At 43.9% G+C, this 20,179-nt stretch overlaps 1 protein-coding gene across 2 annotated transcripts; it reads right to left on the bottom strand.

Moving 5' to 3' along the window:
* Positions 1-173: 173 nt before the first annotated feature.
* On the bottom strand, positions 174-16,039 carry lcp1 (lymphocyte cytosolic protein 1 (L-plastin)). Of its 2 annotated transcripts, none has more exons than XM_044215853.1 (16): positions 15,901-16,039; positions 10,769-10,850; positions 10,114-10,262; positions 8,639-8,762; positions 7,393-7,525; positions 6,877-6,958; positions 6,621-6,786; positions 6,267-6,409; positions 5,510-5,605; positions 4,412-4,607; positions 3,667-3,745; positions 3,327-3,441; positions 2,672-2,805; positions 2,071-2,191; positions 1,381-1,505; positions 174-760 (listed from the first exon to the last, which is right to left on the bottom strand). In XM_044215853.1, the coding sequence occupies exons 2-16, from the start codon at positions 10,833-10,835 to the stop codon at positions 628-630; spliced, it is 1,863 nt and encodes a 620-aa protein (XP_044071788.1). In that variant the 5' UTR covers positions 10,836-10,850; positions 15,901-16,039; the 3' UTR covers positions 174-627. The 2 variants fall into 2 exon arrangements, with proteins under 2 accessions (XP_044071788.1, XP_044071789.1); XM_044215854.1 differs by lacking the exon at positions 15,901-16,039 and adding an exon at positions 15,060-15,348 and having other exon boundaries at positions 10,769-10,844.
* Between the last annotated feature and the right edge of the window lie 4,140 nt (positions 16,040-20,179).

Genomic DNA, 20,179 nt, shown 5'->3' with positions numbered 1-20,179 from the left:
CGCCCGACAGTGACGTCACAGCGTCCTGGAGCACACCTGGAGCACGTCCCTGCTGCGAGCGGACGAGTCAGACCACCGGAGGGCAGCAGAGACACGGCGTTAAGTTAGTCTTCACATGAGTAACGTGTTAGTTGTCACAGGAAAATCTCTAAAACATGAAGATACCAGGAGAGTTTTTGTACAAAAGTGTGTTTATTTGTTGCGTACATTTGGCAAAGAAGTTGTGATTTGGATTGTTTGTAATCAACGGAGCAGGTGAGACTGAGGCCACGTCACATCAGCAAACAGTAAACTGCATGACTGCGTAGAAAACTCAACACATCCCTCCTGATTAACCTGCATTACCGCTGCAGGGAGTCGTTTTAAAGCTTTAACTGAACCCAGCAGCTGGTTTGCTGCGTCTAAATGAAACAGGAAGTCCTGTCTAAAGCCTGAACCCCTCTAAAGGAGCGGAAGAGAGAAAGACGGCTCGGCTTTAAGGCGTTGCTGCCATTTTAAATTGTGTATCGTGTGTACCGTAACTTAGAAACCTTGTATATCCAATATTTCAGAGTTTATTTGCTCTTAACCGTCAAATTCACAGCTGAGCTTCTGCTTTTAAGCTTCGTCACGGGTGGGAGGCGGCCTTTAGGCTCTCTTCATGCCGCGGGCCATGAGGCAGGCGAACACCGTCATCACCATCTTGGGTTTGACCTCCACCAGGTCCTCGGGCAGGGCGTACACCCGGGCGCCGATCTTCCTCGCCATGGAGATGGCGTACCTGGCAACACAAGGAGGACAGCGAGCACGCAGCGATGAGAAACTGGATCTTTGCATCAGATAACATTTTGAAAAGAAACTGAAAACCAATGTGTGTAATTAACAGTGTTGATGGGATCAAACACTTGAATTCTACGTATTGTTATAAATAGCCACGCTCTGCGCTACGTAGCGTTTGCTCTGATTGGTTGTAGGTCGATCCTTGCGCTGCCCACCTTGATACTTTTTTCAAGGTATTTTTTTTGAATTTCCAGGTTTCAGTTGCTCTTTAAAAATATATTTTCAATCATAATATTATACAATACGTCACTGGGAGCTTTAGCGTCAGTCTGTTAGCACGATAACACGGATGTTGTAAACTGCACGTGTGCGAACAGAAAGATTAACAAGCGTAGCAACAGTAACTAAGGGGGCGGGGCTTAACAGAAATGTCACTGAAACGACTGTGTGGTCACACGGCCGAGCAAATTCTCCATTTTTTGGGGTTTAAGATCCTGAACTTACAGGTCCGATGTGTTTCTGTACCAAAAGTTCTGACCACATTTCTAACATTTTAAAACCATCAATACGAGATTTAAAAAACAAAAAGACAGGCGATGAGGTGAATTAAAGTGCACATACTTTGCGTTGTTGAGTTTCTCCTCTTCAGTCAAGTCTTCTGTCTTCAGCAGGTCGTATCTGATCGATCCGGGCTGGATGGCATCGATCAGGTCCAGAACCGGCATACTGCTGCTGATGGACCCGTCCTACACACACACACACACACACACACACACACACACACACAGAGAACCTCCATCAGCACTTGCTGGTTCGGCAGTAATCCTCCAGAGGGCGCTCTGATGAGCATCACTCAGACCATCAGTAACGCTCAACATGCACTAAATGTGTTTCTTAGCTTTGGACAGAGCCGGGCTAGCTGTTTCCCTCCGTTTCCAGTCTTTATGCTAAGCTACGCTAACCGGCTGCAGCTTTGTATTTAAAATCGTACAGACGTGAGAGCGGCATCAATCTGAACATCTGACTCTCTGAGAGGAAAGTGAAGAAGTTATTTCCCAAAATGCTGAACTCTCTCTGCGTCACACGTCCGAATAAATGCACTGAAATGTTTCTAAAAGTTAGGAAGTAATGCTAATACGCAGCACGACAACATTCGTCATCAACGAACCTACACCTGCCTGTTTCTGTAGGAACCGTTTTAATCCGGTTCAACACAGAGCCGTCCTGACAGACTCGAGGCTGGGTGTTGAACCTGAAAGTACGGCGGTTTGATGATCTGTCACCTGTACTATCGGCTCGTTCGCCGGTTACCTTAAAGCTGGAGATGGTGGGTTTGCCGGCCTGCGTGAGCGCGTCGTTGACCCAGGTCACGATGGTGTCGTCGATCACTTTCTGGCCGTCGCCCAGGTCCTCCAGGATGTTCAGGGTGTATCTGAGGGAACAGGCAGCGTGAGGGGGGGCCGTCCTCCAACCACAACACCTGCTTTCACTACACCTGCCCAGCTGTCACAGAGGACAGGTCTTTGTTTCTGGGAGGTTTTAAATGACCCGAGCAGGAGTTTACAGTCAACACTTACACATAAATAACGTTTTTAGCCACACTGGCAGCGTGGGAACGCCAGGCTGTCCCGAAGGTCGAGACCTGGACCCGGATAAGCAGCAGACAAACTGGTAGAAAACATTTAGAACTGATGCTACGGCAGGAAGAAAATATATTCTACACCTTTTTTAATACCGTTTAAGGTCTTTGAGGGTTTCAAGGATATCGTAGTCTTCGTATAATTCAGGGGTTTTTAAGACTTTTTAAGACCTGCAGATACTTTTAACTGCCGTGAGTCCAGACACCTTAAAACCCACGACAGACTGCTGGAGAGGAAACGAAGGCTGTAACTCGTGACTGGAGTCTCGTTACCTCCTCATGAGCTGCCAGAGCAGAGCCAGGGTGAGGGTTCGGTTGCCGGCGTTCAGGTCCTGACCCGCGATGCCCACCAGGGAGAATTTGGCCTCCTTCTTTCCCAGCTCCACGGCGTAGTTACAGTTCTCCAGCTGCAACAGACAGAACATCGTAGTTTAGTTTACTGATCTGCGCACCTGGAAGGTATTTGTTCATTTCGACAGACTCGCAGCTTCGCGACGAAAAATCCAAACTACACACTAATTCTGAGATCCTGTAAAACAAAACACACACATCACACGTACGGTTTCGTTTCGTTAGTATGAAATGGTAACATGTTGATTTGCTGCAACTGTATACTATCAGTCTTTGTGCTAAGCTATCTTAAGTTTAACTTGCTCAACGGTCCCGTCCGACTGAGTGAAATGGAAAGCAAGTGTATTTCCAGCGCCACCATCAGGTCGACATGTTAACGTGTCCGACACTTTACCTGCAGAGCTGATGGCGCTCCCATCAGCCTCAGCTGCACTCTGCGTCTACTGCTAACTAGCTAATGTTAGCATGCTAACACAGCGGCTGCAGAGTCTTCAAACAGCTGACGGCTCGTTGTGGAACAAAATCCTAAATATTTCCTTGACTGAAGCATCATTTGAACTCGGATTAGCGGCCGTACCTTCTTCATGTTGCTGCCCAGCTTAGAGTAGGGAGGCTTGTTGACTCTGTCCCAGTCCACTGGTACCTTGATCTTCTCGTACAGCTGGAAGATCACCAGGGCGTCGTCGATGTCTCTGTAACACACACAGACCTGTGAGCGGCGTACATTACACGACCTTCCCTGCAGCGCCACCGACCTCGACAGTCCGTCTGCATTATCGGGTGAATTAGGCTGTTTTTTGTGTCTAACCATCGTTTGCACGTTGAGGATGTACTTGCTCGTACTGATTAACTGCGAAGCTCCCAGGTGAGAAATGTGAAGCAGATAAATAAAAGCTGCAGAAGGAGAGCGTTCTTACGCGTAGAGGTGGTTGACGCGAGGGTTGACCCCCAGCGAGTTCATCCAGTTCCTGAAGGTACGCTCCTCCCTGGTTTCACCTGGAGGAAAACATCAGTGCACGGATTAAAAACACCGCAGCGTGGAGCTAGTACCTGCGTCTGGATTCACCCGGACGCTGTTAGAAACCGTTAACGTCCGTGTTCACTTGTTTTCTACGGCCATTTAGTTTGGCTGCCAACAAAACAACATTTCTAACATTTTAACCGTGAACCTAAATCAATCAAATAATAAAACACACCTTCAGAAATAAAAAAGCCTAAACGCTGTTAACGGTCCGTGTGGAAACAGAACATGTTGCATGACTTTTCTGTTTGTTCGGGGACGCGGCCCAGATCAACGTTTCGTTGGTCTGAGGACTTCATGGCGTCCAAAAACAGGCCGTAATAGCTCGTATTAATAACAATAATAAATCATTAAAAAAAACAAGGTTGTGCAGGTGAACGTGAAGTTGGTTTGAAGTGAACGTGAAGAGCTCTGTTGCCATGTTGCATTGACTTCAGCCCGCCGGCCTTCAGCATCGACATCAGCACTTTTATTCAGCACTGAGCAACAAATCTGGTGCAACCTGCTGAGAAGTTACCGAGGATGAACCTCGCTGGACGTCCGCTGGACTTGAACCTGCGTGCTGTTTGCCCGTCCTTGGTTTTTACACCGTGGGACAAACGTCGCCGCACGCGCTCGGCCACGGCTTTACATACGCTCACCTTCGATGGAGCTCCAGTCGATGTCCTGGTTCTCCGGTTTCTTCAGAGCCGGGTACTTGTTGAAGAGATTGGCAACAAACGCCAAGTTCAGTTTGGGGTTGCCGCGGACGACATCTGTCGGCATGACGAACTGTCTGCACCCGAGCCGGTCGGCCTGATCCAGCATGCACTCCGCCCGCTTCAGGTCCTCTTTCTCCTGCAGAGAGACGGGCGAGTCAGCGGAGCACTTACATCGCTTTTTATTGATGCTAGCACGCCGTTTTATCATCATCATCATTATTAATTAATTATTATTATTATTATTATTATTTTACCAGCTGCACCCACAACTTTTACAAACTTAAATTTGTAGATAAAATCACCCAAACTCTAAATGATTCTTAGAAAACAGCAAGTAAGTTACTGAAGCTCGTTGAAACATTATGTATAAACTAACCAGCAGTTTATGGAGCCACTGCAGTGTTAATAAATGTCCTGTGTTCTTTTTTATTGAAAATCTTCCACTCATCATTTCACACAGGAGATGCTTTTATTTAGAAAATCCTCTTCTTCCTGCGTTAACTCTGGTTAGTGATCTGAGAAATGATGTTTATATTTTACAGTCGCAGAGCTGAAGCTATTGATCAGATAAACTGTTTGAGTTCCAGCTTCTCAGACGTGAGCGTGTTGTTGCTTTTCTGTTTTATGTGAAAGTAAAATCTTTGTGTAAATAAAGTTCATTATTATTAATTATTAATTATTATTATTATTATTATTATTAGATTGCTGGTCGTACAAAATAAGCTAATTTAAGGCGTCACCTTGAGCTTTAGGTCATTTGATTGTCATAAATTGTGATTTTTGCATCATTTTCTGACTTTTTATAGAGAAAAGAATTACAGGCAGTAATGAAAACAACTGTCAGCCGCAGCTCTAATTCATATTCACGGCTAACTGACAAGTCAAGTCCAGTTTCTTTACAGAGCCCGAAGGCTCGGATCTGAGGGCTTTAAACCAGCACACAAATAAAACCCAAGTCAAAGTGTCAGCTACGTTTCCCGCCATGCGGCGAGCGTAACGACGGTTAAGGTGCGAGCGCGCTGCCGGCTCGTCTCTCACCCTGATTCCTGACATGTCGATGGCGATGGGGGGGGTGCCCTCCTCGTCTCCTTTGGGTGCCACCTGGTTCAGGAGGTTGTAGTACGCCTTGGAGTCCTGAAACACACAGAAACAGAGCGTTGTCACAGATGAAAACGGCCGCAGGTCGAAGCGATTTGGCCTTTAACAGAAGAAACGCTGAAACATGTTTAAACCCCAGAAGAGATTTTATTGTTCGTCTTCGGTTTGACCGGAACAGATTCGGAGATTATAACATCTGTCTGTTAGTCAGCGAGAGTTTCTATAAGTTTAGCAGACCGATCAGCAAAGAGTTGATTACAGTTTGATGCAGCTAGAATTTCCATTATTAGACAGATGTTTTTTAACCAACAACAACAACAACAACAACAGCTAAAATACAAGAAACGGAGACTCGACTCTGGATCGGTGTTATAACAAACAGGAGACCGAGAATGTCACGGAAATGTTTAGCAAATGAAAAAAAGATGCCTAAAAAACGCTTTGTGTGGCACGGGCGAATCAGGACACCGCGACAGAGAACGAATAAAACAACTGACTGGTTGCCACGGTGACCGAGATTATAAAAGATCGTATTTCTTGTTCAGCAGCCGACTGTGGAGACGGACAGGAAGTTGGACCACAAGGACACCATTTAATATTTTCATTAAAGTCGAAAATCAGCTGACTGATGAGCCTGAGCCCTGTGTGTGTGCGTGTGCGTGTGTGTGCGTGTGTGTGTGTGTGTGTGTGAGATCACCTTGATGTCGGAGCTGAAGTTATTGATCTTGCCGCAGCCGGCCTCCTGCAGGTGATAGTTGGCCCAACGCAGCAGCAGTTCCTCGGGGGAAAGTTTCATCAGATCCTCCAGACTCTCTCCGTCACGCAGCAGAGCGATCAGAGCTACACACACACACACACACACATTTAAAAACATCAATATGACACACTCGAGTCCCACATTTGGGGAAATGCACTTCACTTTCTGGACAAGAAAGCACATTTCCCTAAATGTCGAGCCCTTTTTGAAGCTACAGTCGGGGACGGACGAAACATCTTTGATTTTACACACAGTTGAATCAACACACACACACACACACACACACACACACACCTTCGTTCTTGCTGAGCTCGATGTCGGCGAACAGTCCGATCTTGATGACCTGCCACAGCAGACCCAGGACCAGGTGCTGCCTGCCCTCCTTCAGGTCCTCAGCTCCGATGTTCACCACGTGGCAGCCGATGGCCGACGCGGAGTTCAGAGCCAGGTTCAGGTTCTCCTGTTAGACCGGGACGGCACGACACCGGATGTAAAGACAGTCACGCTCAGAGCAGGCAACGTACACAGTGGGACACCTGTCCCGTCTCACCTGGATGGTGAAGGGGGTGAGCTTCTTCTTGTTGATGGTTCTCTCGTCGATGGTGTCGGGGACAGACAGGTTGATCATCTTACTAAACAGGTGAGAACATTTAAACAGTGACGACTCGTGTACAGAATAAAGCACAACCTGAAACACACTGAAGGGCTTTCCTGCAGAGTGATGCCAGCCTCGTGTCTGTGCAGTAAATATGAAGCTACAGCCAGCAGCTGGTTAGCTTAGCTTAGCATAAAGACTGGAAACAGGAAGCTGGCTCAGCAGCTGTAAAGCTCACTGATTCGCATGTTATATGTTGTTTGTTTAATCTGTTCAAAACCCAAAGTGTAAAAACGACAATTTGTGGTTTTAAAAGGTGCTGGTAGGTGGACAGAGTCCGTCTGTTTCCAGTCTTTATGCTAAGCTAAGCTAGCCAGCTGCTACATATGAGATTGATCTTCTCATCAAACTCAGAGAGCGAAAAACGCAGATTTCCTTTAAGTTTGAGGCGTCGCTGGACGCTGAGCTCACCAGAGGACGATCCCGTCTCCCATGGCGGTGAACAGGCTGTCGCTGTCCGGATCCATCGGCAGAACGTGTTTACAGTCCGCATCCTTCTCCAGAGCTTTATTGATCCAGTTCACAAAGGCCACCTTCTCCTCCTCTGCAGACCGAAGAAACGCCACATCAGACGACACATCAACAGCGCTCCACCTTTGCTGCTTTTAACCTCCCAAAACGACTTACGAGACCCACAGACAGGTAGAAATATACTGAACTTAAACACAAATGGTTTTTCACATTCCCTTACATTAAAATTCAGAAACACGCTGTAACATCACATCATCTTCACAGCCGCCTTTTCTGTTATTTTCCAGTACGAACTCCTGTAGGAGGCCGCTCTGATACAGAAACATTAACCTGGAAGTCTTCATTCATTATCTTTGGAATAAATTTCACTCTAAAATTCCTAAAAAAATTCTTTCCATAATTTTCTAACTAACATCGTCTCAGATAAAATAAATAAACTGGTTTGAAATAAAACCAGTGAAAAGTGACAGAAACCATCAAAGATAGCTGATAGATATGATCGTGCTGTGACTTCGTTAAAGAAATACTTTGACATTTTGGGAAATACGCTAATTTTCTTTCTTGCCGAGCGTTAGATGAGAAGATTGATACCACTCTCAGGCCTGTATGCTAAATATAGCTAGCTTAGCTTAGCATAAAGACTGGGAGCAGGGGAAAGCGGCTGGCCACCTACCAGCTCCTGTTGGGTGGCTGGCTGTTCCCCTGCTCCCAGTCTTTATGCTAAGCTAAGCTAACCAACTGCTGGCTGTAGCTTCATATTATAGGACAGATACGGGAGCGATATCGATCTTCTCATCTAACGCTCGGCAAGACAGCGACGTCTATTTCCAAAGACGTCCAACTATTCCTTTAATGTTCATGTTTTCTATTGATTTACTGGTTCGAACGCCACTGGAGTCTGGTGCGTTCGCATTTAATCTGATTGAATTCTCCTCCGATCGAATCAAATCAATAACTTCATCAATCTGATCAGTTTTAACCAGTCGTAATCTAAAGCAAATCTAGTCTAATCCAGGGCTGCAACTAACAATTATCTTCATTTGATTACTTGTTTAATTGTTGCAGATCAATTTTCTGTTGATCGGCTAATCGTTTCAGCTACGGTTCATCTGATATATCTAATCTGATAGGACATGACTGATCAATATGATTCTAATCCGATGCGAGTGCGTGGCCGAGCTCAGACCTGAGTAGGAGTGCTGAGTGCCGGACTGCTCCGAGGTTCCCGCCACGTTACAGATTCCCTCCTTTTTATTGATCGCTTTCCTGAAGGTCTTCGCCACCTCGGAGCTCTTCAGCCCGTGAACTATCTGAAGGGGAACACACATTATCACAATACTTACACAGAATATGAGGTACTTGTACTTTACTTGAGTATTTACGTTTTACGCAGCATTATACATTCACTACAACATAAAAATCTTGTACTTTATATTCCACTACATTTATTTTACAAGTATAGTCACTAGATACTTTACATGTTAACACTGTGTTTTAAAATGACACGATGAGCTCGTAAAATTAAACGTGCAGATTAAAGATGAAACTGTTTTTGTCCTGTGACCCGTTACATAAACCAGTTCCGTCTCCTCGTCAGGTTTCAGGTCTCCGAGTTGTTACACAGTCGTCGTACATTTAGCTGATAATACTTTTACTTAATCGAGGGGAATGTGATTCTGCAGAAAGCCAACGCCACGACACAGAGCGAACAACGACACAGCGAGTAATCTAACTAACGTTAGCTAGGTTGCGGGTTAGCTTAGCTAGGTTGCGGGTTAGCGTAGCTAGGTTGCGGGTTAGCTTAGCTAGGTTGCGGGTTAGCGTAGCTAGGCTGTGGGTTAGCAGACTGTCGCTGCAGCTGCTGCTGCTAAGCTAACAGCCAGAGAGGACGAGACGGTTTCCCAGAGCAGCACAGCAGCTCCAGACAGCGACGCTCACAACTCTCCTGCTGCTACAGCTAACATCACAGCAGCAGCAGATCTTAAACTAGAAACTAGAGAGTCAGCCGAATGTCTGCGGGCAAGTCGTTTAACGTCACCTGACACACACATCATGGCTGGAATAGTGTTTTTGTTAGTTTCCCGTTCAGAGAGCCGGGGCTGAGTACAAACACCGGACAGCTAGCGGGCCGAGAGGAGATATTCGCTGAATCTGACAAAAAGACGCGTGTTGGATTAGAATCGCTGACTCCGCCTTAAAGGTGGAGTTTGAATGCAGGTCTTTGTGTGATGGAGTATGACAGTGTTGTATTAGTATCTGAATACTTCCTCCTCCACTGCATGTCCGTCTGGTATTTTAGTGCTCAGTTTCATTCAAAAGAGGAAACGCAAAGCGAGTTGTGGATATTTTGGTGCACTTCGAGTCTTTGAAGTCTGTGCAACAGCCCAAACTAAATACTTGGACCAGATCTGCAGCAATTATGGATTAAAGAATAAATGGAATAAATGTTAAAACCAGTTTTAATTAAATACTGTCCAACCACTAGATGCTTTTAAACATCTGCCTGAGAAATGTTTGTAATTATAAAATCTACTGGTTTGACAGTAAGAAAAAGTCTTTTTATTTGAGGAAACAGCTTTTTCTTTAAACCTTCAACACAAACACTGTGTGTCCTGTTCACACTGCGCATGTGTCTGTGCGACCTTTGACCTGGGAACTCACCTGAGTAAACTCATCAAAGGTGAGCTGGTCGCTGGTCTTGGTCAACTCCTGGACGATCTCTCGGATCCTGTAGCCCGGCAGTGCCAGGTTGGCGGCCCTGAAAAGCTCGGTGAGCTCGGCCTTGCTGATAAATCCATTGTTGTCCACATCTGGAAAAGGACGGAAGGGTCAGAGGTCAAACACAGGAAACCGAGAGCGTTGATACCTTTTACATACAGGAGACCTGCGTGTGTTGAGCTTTACTGAACGCACACCGAACACACTTTTACACCTGGTTAATCCTTTAGCGACAGAAAATGGGACTTATTGGTTATTACTGGATCATTTTAATCTCGGGTTTAAAACGCCTCAAAACCTTTTGAAAAAAAAAAAAAAGATTAAAAATAAAAGTCTGAATTTGCTCTGTTGCGTCGCTGAAAAAGGATTTCTGTCTTTGTTCCCTTCTCGTGATTTATTAGATGTACAAAAATAGTTTTGTTGTTGAAGTTTAGCCTTTAGATCAAACTGGGCTGAGAGAAACAGGTTTGGATTTAAGCCCAGGCCCGATGCCACACCTGAAAGGGGCGGCTGAACAGCTCGGCCTGATGTTTTAGCCCCTTGCTGGTCCAACCGAACACACAAGAGGAAGTGACGGCACCACTGCCGGTTCCCTTACCAATCTTGGCGAAAGCTTCTCTAAGTTCCTCCTGCTCCTCCGGAGAGATCTGCACGGGGGCGGCCATATTGGGAACCTGAAACTGACAGAATAAAAAAAATTTTAAAAAAAACCAAAACAACATCCTTAAAGTAAAAGTCGAAGCCTGGACCGACCGACCGACAAACACTCAGCGGTGCAGAAAAGGAGGAACTTGACCGATGGTAGCTCCTGATTTTGGACTGTGATGCAAACTGCCCACAGTTCTCACTTCTGCCAGCCTCCAACTTCCTGCTTCTGCACTTCCTGCCTGACAGAGAAGCGTTGCTTTGTTGGCGATTGCTGTGTAATAAGATCTGATTGTAATGGACAGTGTTGGCAGAAATACTCAAACTCTTAAACGAGTTCTCCACAGATTTATCATCGCACTTCTATAACACTGCCAGAGCCACGACAGACAGTTTAATAAAAAAGATCGAAGCAGATATCGTCTTTTTTTATTCCACACATTCATCCTCCTTGTCGAAACCTGCCGCCTACATTACCCACAATGCAACTCGACTGCCAATGGTTCGGTCTGAGATCGGTAACAACATCCTCTGAAAGATTAAACAAACGTGATATAATGTGTTAATTCATTAGCTTTAGGAGGAGCCGGTAGGTGGATTTTGTTACCAGACCGAGGCTAGCCGTTTCCCTCCGTTTCCAGTCTTTATGCTAAGCTAAGCTAACTGGCTCCAGCTTCATATTTAACAGTCACACATGAGAGTTGTATCGACCTTTTAATCCGACTCTCCACATGAAAGCCAATAAGCTTTCAACATGTCGGACTATTCCTTTAAAGCCAAAGAAGGGAAACTTTAGGGGGCGTCAGCGTTTCTATCTTTATTTTGTAATTCGAGCTTCAGAAATTGTTTCCACACTTGTACATTTTGTGTTTTAATTAAGTTAAATTGTTAACTTGTTTTTTTTCTCAATACAAATGTTCAGAGTTTTGTCTCAAGAAAGGAAAAGGCTGCAGATGAGGAAGAGTGAAGTCATTCTGAGGAGCAACTGATCACATGACACACAGGGCATTTTATTTCAGTCAGTGATGATTCACTCAGAGTGTGTGTGTGTGTGTGTGTGTGTGCGCGTTTGAACGTTTGCAGATCCTTTTTTGGCAGAGTTAATGCGAACAGGCGCACACGCAGGAGGACGTTAAACTGAAGACAGCGCTTTAAACCGCAAAGACGCCGACTGACTTCAACTTTTAAGAAGAGTGGTTCGACTTCCTGCAGCGCTCGGAGAAAAGCGCCCTGATGGAGACACGATAAGAGATAACAAGCCTCTAGACTGAGGCTGTATTCAGTTCCATCAGACGACATCACGGTACACTGAGAGGGGTTTCTGAAACGACGTCCGTCTCATTCAAACTGGGCGCAAAAACAGTAGATTTTATGTCCACGTGAGGAAACACTGTCCCTCAGAAATATAAAGTTTATATAAACATTCGTTTCCAATCGTTTAGGCCGAGCTAAAAACAGGAAGCGGTCCGCTTCTGATAAATCGACTCCTCCGTCCTCTCAGCCTCCGTGATTCGCTGCAACAAGTCACACGTTAGCAGAAGCGAAGCGACGAGATGCGACGCGAGTTTGCACTTCGAGACGAGTGGAAGCCGTAACCGCTGAGGTTACCTGACCTCGTCTTTTCCCTTAAACCTTAAACTACGAGCAGGACGCAGTCAAAGTCCTGTACGTACAAGCGACACCCGCCAGGACACTTTCTCCACGTCGCTGAACATAATCCAGGCAGCAATTAATGAATCATTTCCTAACCTAAACCGATTTGTAGCATATAAATCTAGGAGATGGGGTCACAAACAGAGGCCTTTACCTCCAAACTAGACCCAGGGATAGTTCACCCTGAATCACACTGTGGCTGACCTGAACAGACCCACACTGACGCTCTCCACGTCACAGCTACAAGAGTCTAACAGCAGACCTCACGCCTCACACCTTCAGCTCTGACAGCCAATGGGAGGAGAGGAGAGCCCCCCCCCCCCGGGCGTGAGGCGCGTCACTCAAAGCAAACAGGCTGCTGCTTTTACGGTTAATTGAACGCCTTCTGGCTCAGAACGAGACGCTGACGGGATCTTCTGGGAGAAAAGTAAAACACAGGGAGTTACTGTGCAGACGTGACTTCACCATCAGTCTGTCATAAGGAGCTTTGTGACTAACGTTAGCATTTTTTACATTAGCAAGGTGTGTAGAAAAAACAATCAGAGCAGGATCCAACGTAATCATCTCCCGTCAGTACGAGACGTGAGCGCAGACATCTCAGGGACGTTAAAGTATTTCATGTATCTGTGTTCAAAGAGCACAGTGAACTTCCTACCACTGACCTCTGCACCTAGCACGCAGCACTTTATGCTGCTTATATAATTTTATTTTACATACACATTCATCTTTTTACGTTTACGGTCTCATTTTGTGATGCATCGAGATGCGTGAGCGAGTGTGCGCGCTGCTACACACACCTTCAGCTAATGAATGAAACGAGCCAAACTCAAGTGAATTGAATTAGGGCTGCAACTAACGATTATTTTCATTATCAAATCAGTCTGCTGATCATTTTCTTGATCAATCGATTATTTGTTTGGTCTATAAAACGTCCGATTATAATGAAAAAAAAGAACATTATAAATTTCCTAAACCTAAAAGATATTCAGTTCAAACACAGCAAAGCGCCACAACTGAGGAGCTGAGAATTTGGGGTATTTTTGCTTGAAAATTATTAAAATAGCTGCCAATTCTTTTTCTGTCGATCGACCAACTGATTAATCAGCAAAGTCTGAACTGAGCGACAGGAGCCGACGTGCCGAGGTCAGGTAACAACAGAAAGGGCAAACTCGCGTCGCATCTCGGCGCTTCGCTTCTGCCAACGTGTGACTTGTTGCAGCGAATCACGGAGGCCGAGAGGACGGAGGAGTCGACTCATCAGAAGCGGGCCGCTTCCTGTTTTTAGCTCGGCCTAAAAACTTTCAGATAGTCAAATTACTTGCAGGGTGTCGATCAAATAAAACTGAGTTCAGACGTCTTAGGTGACTAAAGATGAAATGTTCTCACGCGTCAGACTGAAAGATCGAACCACAGGAGCCGGCAGCTGAGGAGCGATTCTTCTGTCATTTTATTGTTTATTCATTTATCATTACTTTCTTTACTGCATGAAGATAACAGTCACTTCATCTACAACTTGCATGAGCAAAAACTCCCTGAAACTTTTTATATAGATGTCATCCGCTCTGAGCCAACTGTAGTCACATGACTCAGCCTGACATTCAAGGTGATGTCACTGCTGCTAATCTGCACATTAAGTAACTTTATTTGTTCACGCAAGCTGCGACTCTTTACGAGCTCTTGGTATTATTTAATTATCTTTACCTTTATCGTTGTTTCTACTGTTTTTATTGATTATTTTAGTATCTGTTTGCATGGAAACTGTGTTTTTCTGACCCGTCGGCTGAATCTTTGCTGGCGTTTCAGCTCCAGCCGACTTAGTTTTCATGAATTTTCTGGATGTCTGTACACGTAAATGTAGCTGTGCTGTTGTAATTATTAGCTGCCGTTTACTTGTGCTTGGTCGGCACACTCTTTGCCTTTGTTTTGTTTACATCATATGGGCTAATTTGAACCATTTATTGATAGTTTTGTGTTATTGATCTGGTTTTGTTGTATTAAGATGAGCTACACTGACTGTCAAATAAAGGCAGAAAGGTTAGCTGCTCTATAAAATAGCTGATCTATTTTCCTTTGGTTTCCTTTGGAGCTTGCTTTCATGACTGTATTCATGTTTTATTTGGACATCCTGTGATGTACCACACACAAGAAGATGCCAGTTACTTGCAGACACCCGGGTTTCAGAGCTCAGTCCGAAAACTACACAGAAAGTCTTCTGTTGGAAACGCAACTTGCAAAATGAAGTTAAGAAGTGTTTGTTTGAACGGATTAACTGTGAGCAACGTCACTGAGTCAACGTCGAGCCGTAGGTCTGGTTTGAGTTTGTCAAGTCACCAGATTCATGACTCTAATACAAGTCACGTGACTCGAGTGCAAATCTGCACCGCAATTTAAAAATACCCCATAACCAGTAAAAGCCTGTGGTTTACTGTACTTCAGTAAATGTACATGAGCAGTTTTAGTTTATAACAGCGCATCGTGTTTTATAACGTGGCTGTTTGAACCTGCACAGTAAATAAAGCTGTCAGACGAATGTGGAGAACAATATTTCCCTCTGAAATATAATGTGGCAGAAGAGGGAAACACTCAAGCACCTCAAAAAGTGTACAGAGTACAGCACTTGAGTGTTTGTACTTCGTTACTTTCCACCACTGGTCGTCACTGAACGTCCACACTCCTGAATCTGTGACTGAAGCAGAGACATCGTTCAGCAGCACGTGGATCTGATTTTATGAATCAGCGTCGGACAGTGAAACCGGACCGTCTCTGAGCAGCGCGGCCGCCGTCCGCCTCAGTATCTGCACGTGCTGAGCCTCATTGACTACGTCCCCAACATGCGGCCGTCCTTTTCCAACACGAAGTATAGAAGACTAATGAAACCCCGTCCTGAGCTGAGTTTCTGTTCACCCTCGCTGCCTCTGAGGGGTTTTTTTTGCAGTTGAAGTGAAGCTAACCACAAACTTCCTTTTCAGCTCGCTGCCGTGGTTTAACTTCTTCTTCCTCCTCTCCCCTGCAGGCCTCACTCCACCTCCAACTGCTCACATCTTTTCAGCTGCACAAGCTTTAAACGATCTTTGCCAAACAACATGCACAGAGTTATACGACGTTAACAATGTAGGTTTTTTTTTTTTTTAAGTTTTTTGTCGTTTTCTTTTGCGTTTGTTCTTTTTACGAAGTTGGACAATTTGTGAGCACAGCAGCAAAACCTGGCCTGCAGTGAAGAAAGATCCGGGTTTGGATTGTGAAAAGGTGGACTTTGCAATAATGTGTGCAACAGCATGGGATTACTAACAGCTACACACTCCGTCTTCCCCTCTTGGTCTTTTCTGCCCTCCCTTATTTCACACAAACATACAGAATCCACTTCATCCCACAGCGATGCCTTCAGGAAACACCTGCGTGCATCAGAGGCCACCCGATCTCATCTGTATTTACCTGAGAGGTGAGGCGAGAAGGCTGGCGATCTCTTGGCGTGGAGGATTACGTGTCGACTGTCCGTCTCTGCGTCTCGTCCTCAGTCTGGCTGCTGCTCGCTGCTCGACAGACAGCGCACTGAGTCGGGACCGAAAGCGAGGCGCCGACGCATCTATTCAAATCTATGAGGAAGGAAGTGACATGCGACACTTCAGAAACAGGAATGAAATGCGTTTTGTCTTTATATGGCAATGCACGCTGGCTGCAAGTCAAGGTGACCCCCGCTCCAGGTTAGAGGTGATTTTAGAGGCGTGTTTCACAGTTCCAGTCGTGGGAGGTTTAGGTGTCACAGGAAGGCTTCATTTAAAATGCAGTCACATCCAGAATGAGGTGTTGATAGAGACCATGCCGAAGAACCTTTATCTGAATAAAACACCGGTTACCAGGGAGGACGCTGGTCCTTCCTGTGGCCTTTAAATCAAGACAGTCAGGCAGCCAGAGAGACAGACAGGGGGTTAGAGAGACAGACAGGTAGGTAATGAAGCTACAGAGACAGGTAGGCAGCCAGAGAGACAGACAGCTAGTCTGAAATGCCAATCAAAAGTAGAGATAGACAGGTAGTTAAGATGTAGTTTATAAAGAGAGACAGACCGGTGAAGATAGACATGTATACAGGGACAGACTGAGGCACAGACAGGTGGTTAGAGAGACAGACAGGTAGACATACTGTAGAGACACACACCTAGCTTGAAATGCCAGTCAAAAAGGTAGAGATAGACAGGACAGGTAGTTAAGAAACGGACAGGTAGTAAGGTGGACAGACAGGTAAAGATATATAGGGACAGATGGACAGGTGGAGACAAAAACAGACAGGTAGATATGCAGTGTATGTACCTGGTGTTTTAGATTTAAATATAAAAACACATTTAGTTGGAGTGAATTTTGGGACTAGCTAACGTTAAAATGGACCAAAACTACACTAAAGAATATGGACAGGGGTGTCCACATACTTTTGGCCATATAGTGTACCTGTCAGTAAGTTGTGGCGATGCTGTGCGACACAAACCCTCTGTACTTTCTTATCCACCGACATGACACCAGGTAAATGCATTAGCATAGCTGCACTGAAAGGAGACCAAATCTGTGAAACTGTAACTTACCTGTGAAACCTCGTTACCTTCAGGTGCGTCGGTCTCGTTTCTGAGCCGAACACGTCCGCAAACTCTTTGAAGTTTCGGTAACAAGTGCTGCTCTCGTGTTGCTCTGCATTTTCCTGGTAAACTATCCGCTTTGGCGGATCCATTTCGGGCTCTGGCGCACCGCAGCGGATGCTAGCTAGGCTAACAGTAGCAAGCTCATTGATTCACCTGAGTTTTGAGCCAATCAGGAGCAGGTGTAGCAAAGTGAGCCGATTGGTTGGATTTCAGTCCGTCACGACATGAACACACACACACACACACACACACACACACACAAGAAAGACGAGCCTCTGATGTTTGCACAGAAAGTGAATGAAACTTTTAGAGTTGACCGTTGCTATGACCGTTGCTATGACCGTTGCTAAGACCGTTGCTAAGGAGTCTGTTGAACCGGAAACCGTAAAGAAAAGAATCTCTGCAGTAAGATATTATATTATTGTCTTTTTAAATTAATCCTCGGTGATTTTAAACGAACTAGCTTTAGCCATTCACTGATAAAGCATCTTAGCTAAGCAGTCGTTTAAATGAGTCCTAGAGCTAACTAGGTTAGCTAGTTAATGACCGATGCTAAGGAGTTGTGCTAGTAGCATTAGCAAGCAATATCCAGCTAGCTAGGTTAGTTAGTAGTTTTTCCCAAAGTTTAAGTACAGCTCTCCTACCTATATGAATATTGTGAGTATACTGTATAGTAATATTATGAGGGATAACTCCATATTAAGTAATTTATGACATTCACTGAAAACTCTCCCAGTAACAGTAACTTAGTGGAAGAAGTACTCAGATATTTTAATTTAGTAACAATAGCAATGCTACAGTGTAGAAATACTCTTTTACAAGTAAAAGCCTTGCATTCAAAACTCTACTTAAGTAAAAGTACAAACGTGTTAACATTAAATACTTAAAGGACTGAAAGTAAAAGTACTCAAAGTAACATAAAATGGAAATACTCACGTAAAGTACCTCAAAATTCTACTTCAGTACAGTACTTGAGTAAATGCACTAAGTTAGGCCTACATCCCACCACTGCTGCGTAAACAGTAATTTAGTGGTTAGTTTTTATTTATTTAACCAGATAAAAGTCTCACTGAGATTAAAATGTCTGTTTCAAGAGGGAAGCATAACAACATTGTTACAACATTAAATACAATACAAACAACATAAACAGGCCAGTGATGGATCGTACTTTAACTCAAGACACGTGCCCTCTAAACTTCTCACATGGTTTCATTTCAATAACTGTTCAAGGCCCAAAGAGGTGAAACTCTGAAAAACGTTTGTGTTGCACAACGTTGTTCAAACTAGCTAACTGTATATAAAGCAGTTAAAACTAGCTAACTGTGTATAAAGCAGTTAAAACTAGCTAACTGTGTATAAAGCAGTTAAAACTAGCTAACTGTGTATAAAGTAGTTAAAACTAGCTAACTGTGTATAAAGCAGTTAAAACTAGCTAACTGTATATAAAGCAGTTAAAACTAGCTAACTGTGTATAAAGCAGTTAAAACTAGCTAACTGTGTATAAAGCAGTTAAAACTAGCTAACTGTATATAAAGCAGTTAAAACTAGCTAACTGTATATAAAGCAGTTAAAACTAGCTAACTGTGTATAAAGTAGTTAAAACTAGCTAACTGTATATAAAGCAGTTAAAACTAGCTAACTGTATATAAAGCAGTTAAAACTAGCTAACTGTATATAAAGCAGTTAAAACTAGCTAACTGTATATAAAGCAGTTAAAACTAGCTAACTGTGTATAAAGTAGTTAAAACTAGCTAACTGTGTATAAAGTAGTTAAAACTAGCTAACTGTATATAAAGCAGTTAAAACTAGCTAACTGTATATAAAGCAGTTAAAACTAGCTAACTGTATATAAAGCAGTTAAAACTAGCTAACTGTGTATAAAGTAGTTAAAACTAGCTAACTGTATATAAAGCAGTTAAAACTAGCTAACTGTGTATAAAGTAGCTAAAACTAGCTAACTGTATATAAAGCAGTTAAAACTAGCTAACTGTAGTTTTCTGCAGAACGAGTACTTTTGATACTTTAAGTACAATTAGCTGATGATAGTTTTGTACTTTTACTTGAGGAGAATTTTAAATGCAACACTTTGTATTTGTAATGAGTATTTCTACTACTTCTACATCATGGTGTTGGTACAGAACAAGGATCTGAGTACTCCTTCTACCTCTGAAACACAGTATAAAAGTTTGGGCCTATGAGATGCATTCACTGTACGAGTTTCCATCACAATCTTAAATAATGTAATAGCAGTAAAACTGGGCGGTAAAATATCTCTTTGGTTTTTAGATTAAAACTGGGCTAAATGTAAAGTAACAGTTGTTTAGATGTCCAGGTTACATGAACCATTATTTTAACAGCTTTAAATGACTGTATTTGAATGGGGAGCAGGACTTTACTACACACTGAGATTTAGTTATTGAAATGCTGTTATCGGGTTAACTACCGATGAATAAAGAACACAAACCACGACTTTATGAATATTACAGTTACAGCATCTTCGACTGTGAAACGTCACAAGGTTCCTTAAAAGCATTGAGACACATTTAACTTCCTATGCAGATACTACAGGGATTTTTTATATTCTTCATGTTAGAAAGTTACTACATGTCTGAGAAAACGTCACGTATCGTAGTCTGCCCACATAAAGACAGACGTCAAATATGCACATTTATTATTGTATATTTTGTCCCATAAAACTTTCATGCAGATGTCACATTGTGGTTATGCCACATGTTTTTAACATAGTTGGTTCTGATTTATTTATATATTGTAAATGACAAAACATACCAAACATATTTTAGTAAGTAGTATTAAACTGGCTGCACGTACAAAACCGTTAAAATGTATGGAGCTATATGAAACAGGCCATAGTGTCCAAATATCAGCTGATCAATCAGTGAAGCTTTTCAGTGCAGTAACCAAAGAATGACGACCTGCTGTACTTTATATCCTGTCGTCTGCTGCTCAGAAACGTTCAGGAGACATCGGACGCCGTCACATCATGTCTTCTGACCGCATCTGCCTTCTTCGGAGACCCCTGCCCCCCAAAAGGTTCCCTCCCGTCGTAGAAACCCCTCCTGCTCCCG

The sequence above is a fragment of the Siniperca chuatsi genome, linkage group LG12 (assembly GCF_020085105.1).
Source record: "Siniperca chuatsi isolate FFG_IHB_CAS linkage group LG12, ASM2008510v1, whole genome shotgun sequence".
NCBI classification, from domain to species: domain Eukaryota; kingdom Metazoa; phylum Chordata; class Actinopteri; order Centrarchiformes; family Sinipercidae; genus Siniperca; species Siniperca chuatsi.
The sequence above is the reverse complement of the archived record's forward strand: the minus strand, read 5'-3'. Positions and strand labels throughout refer to the sequence as shown.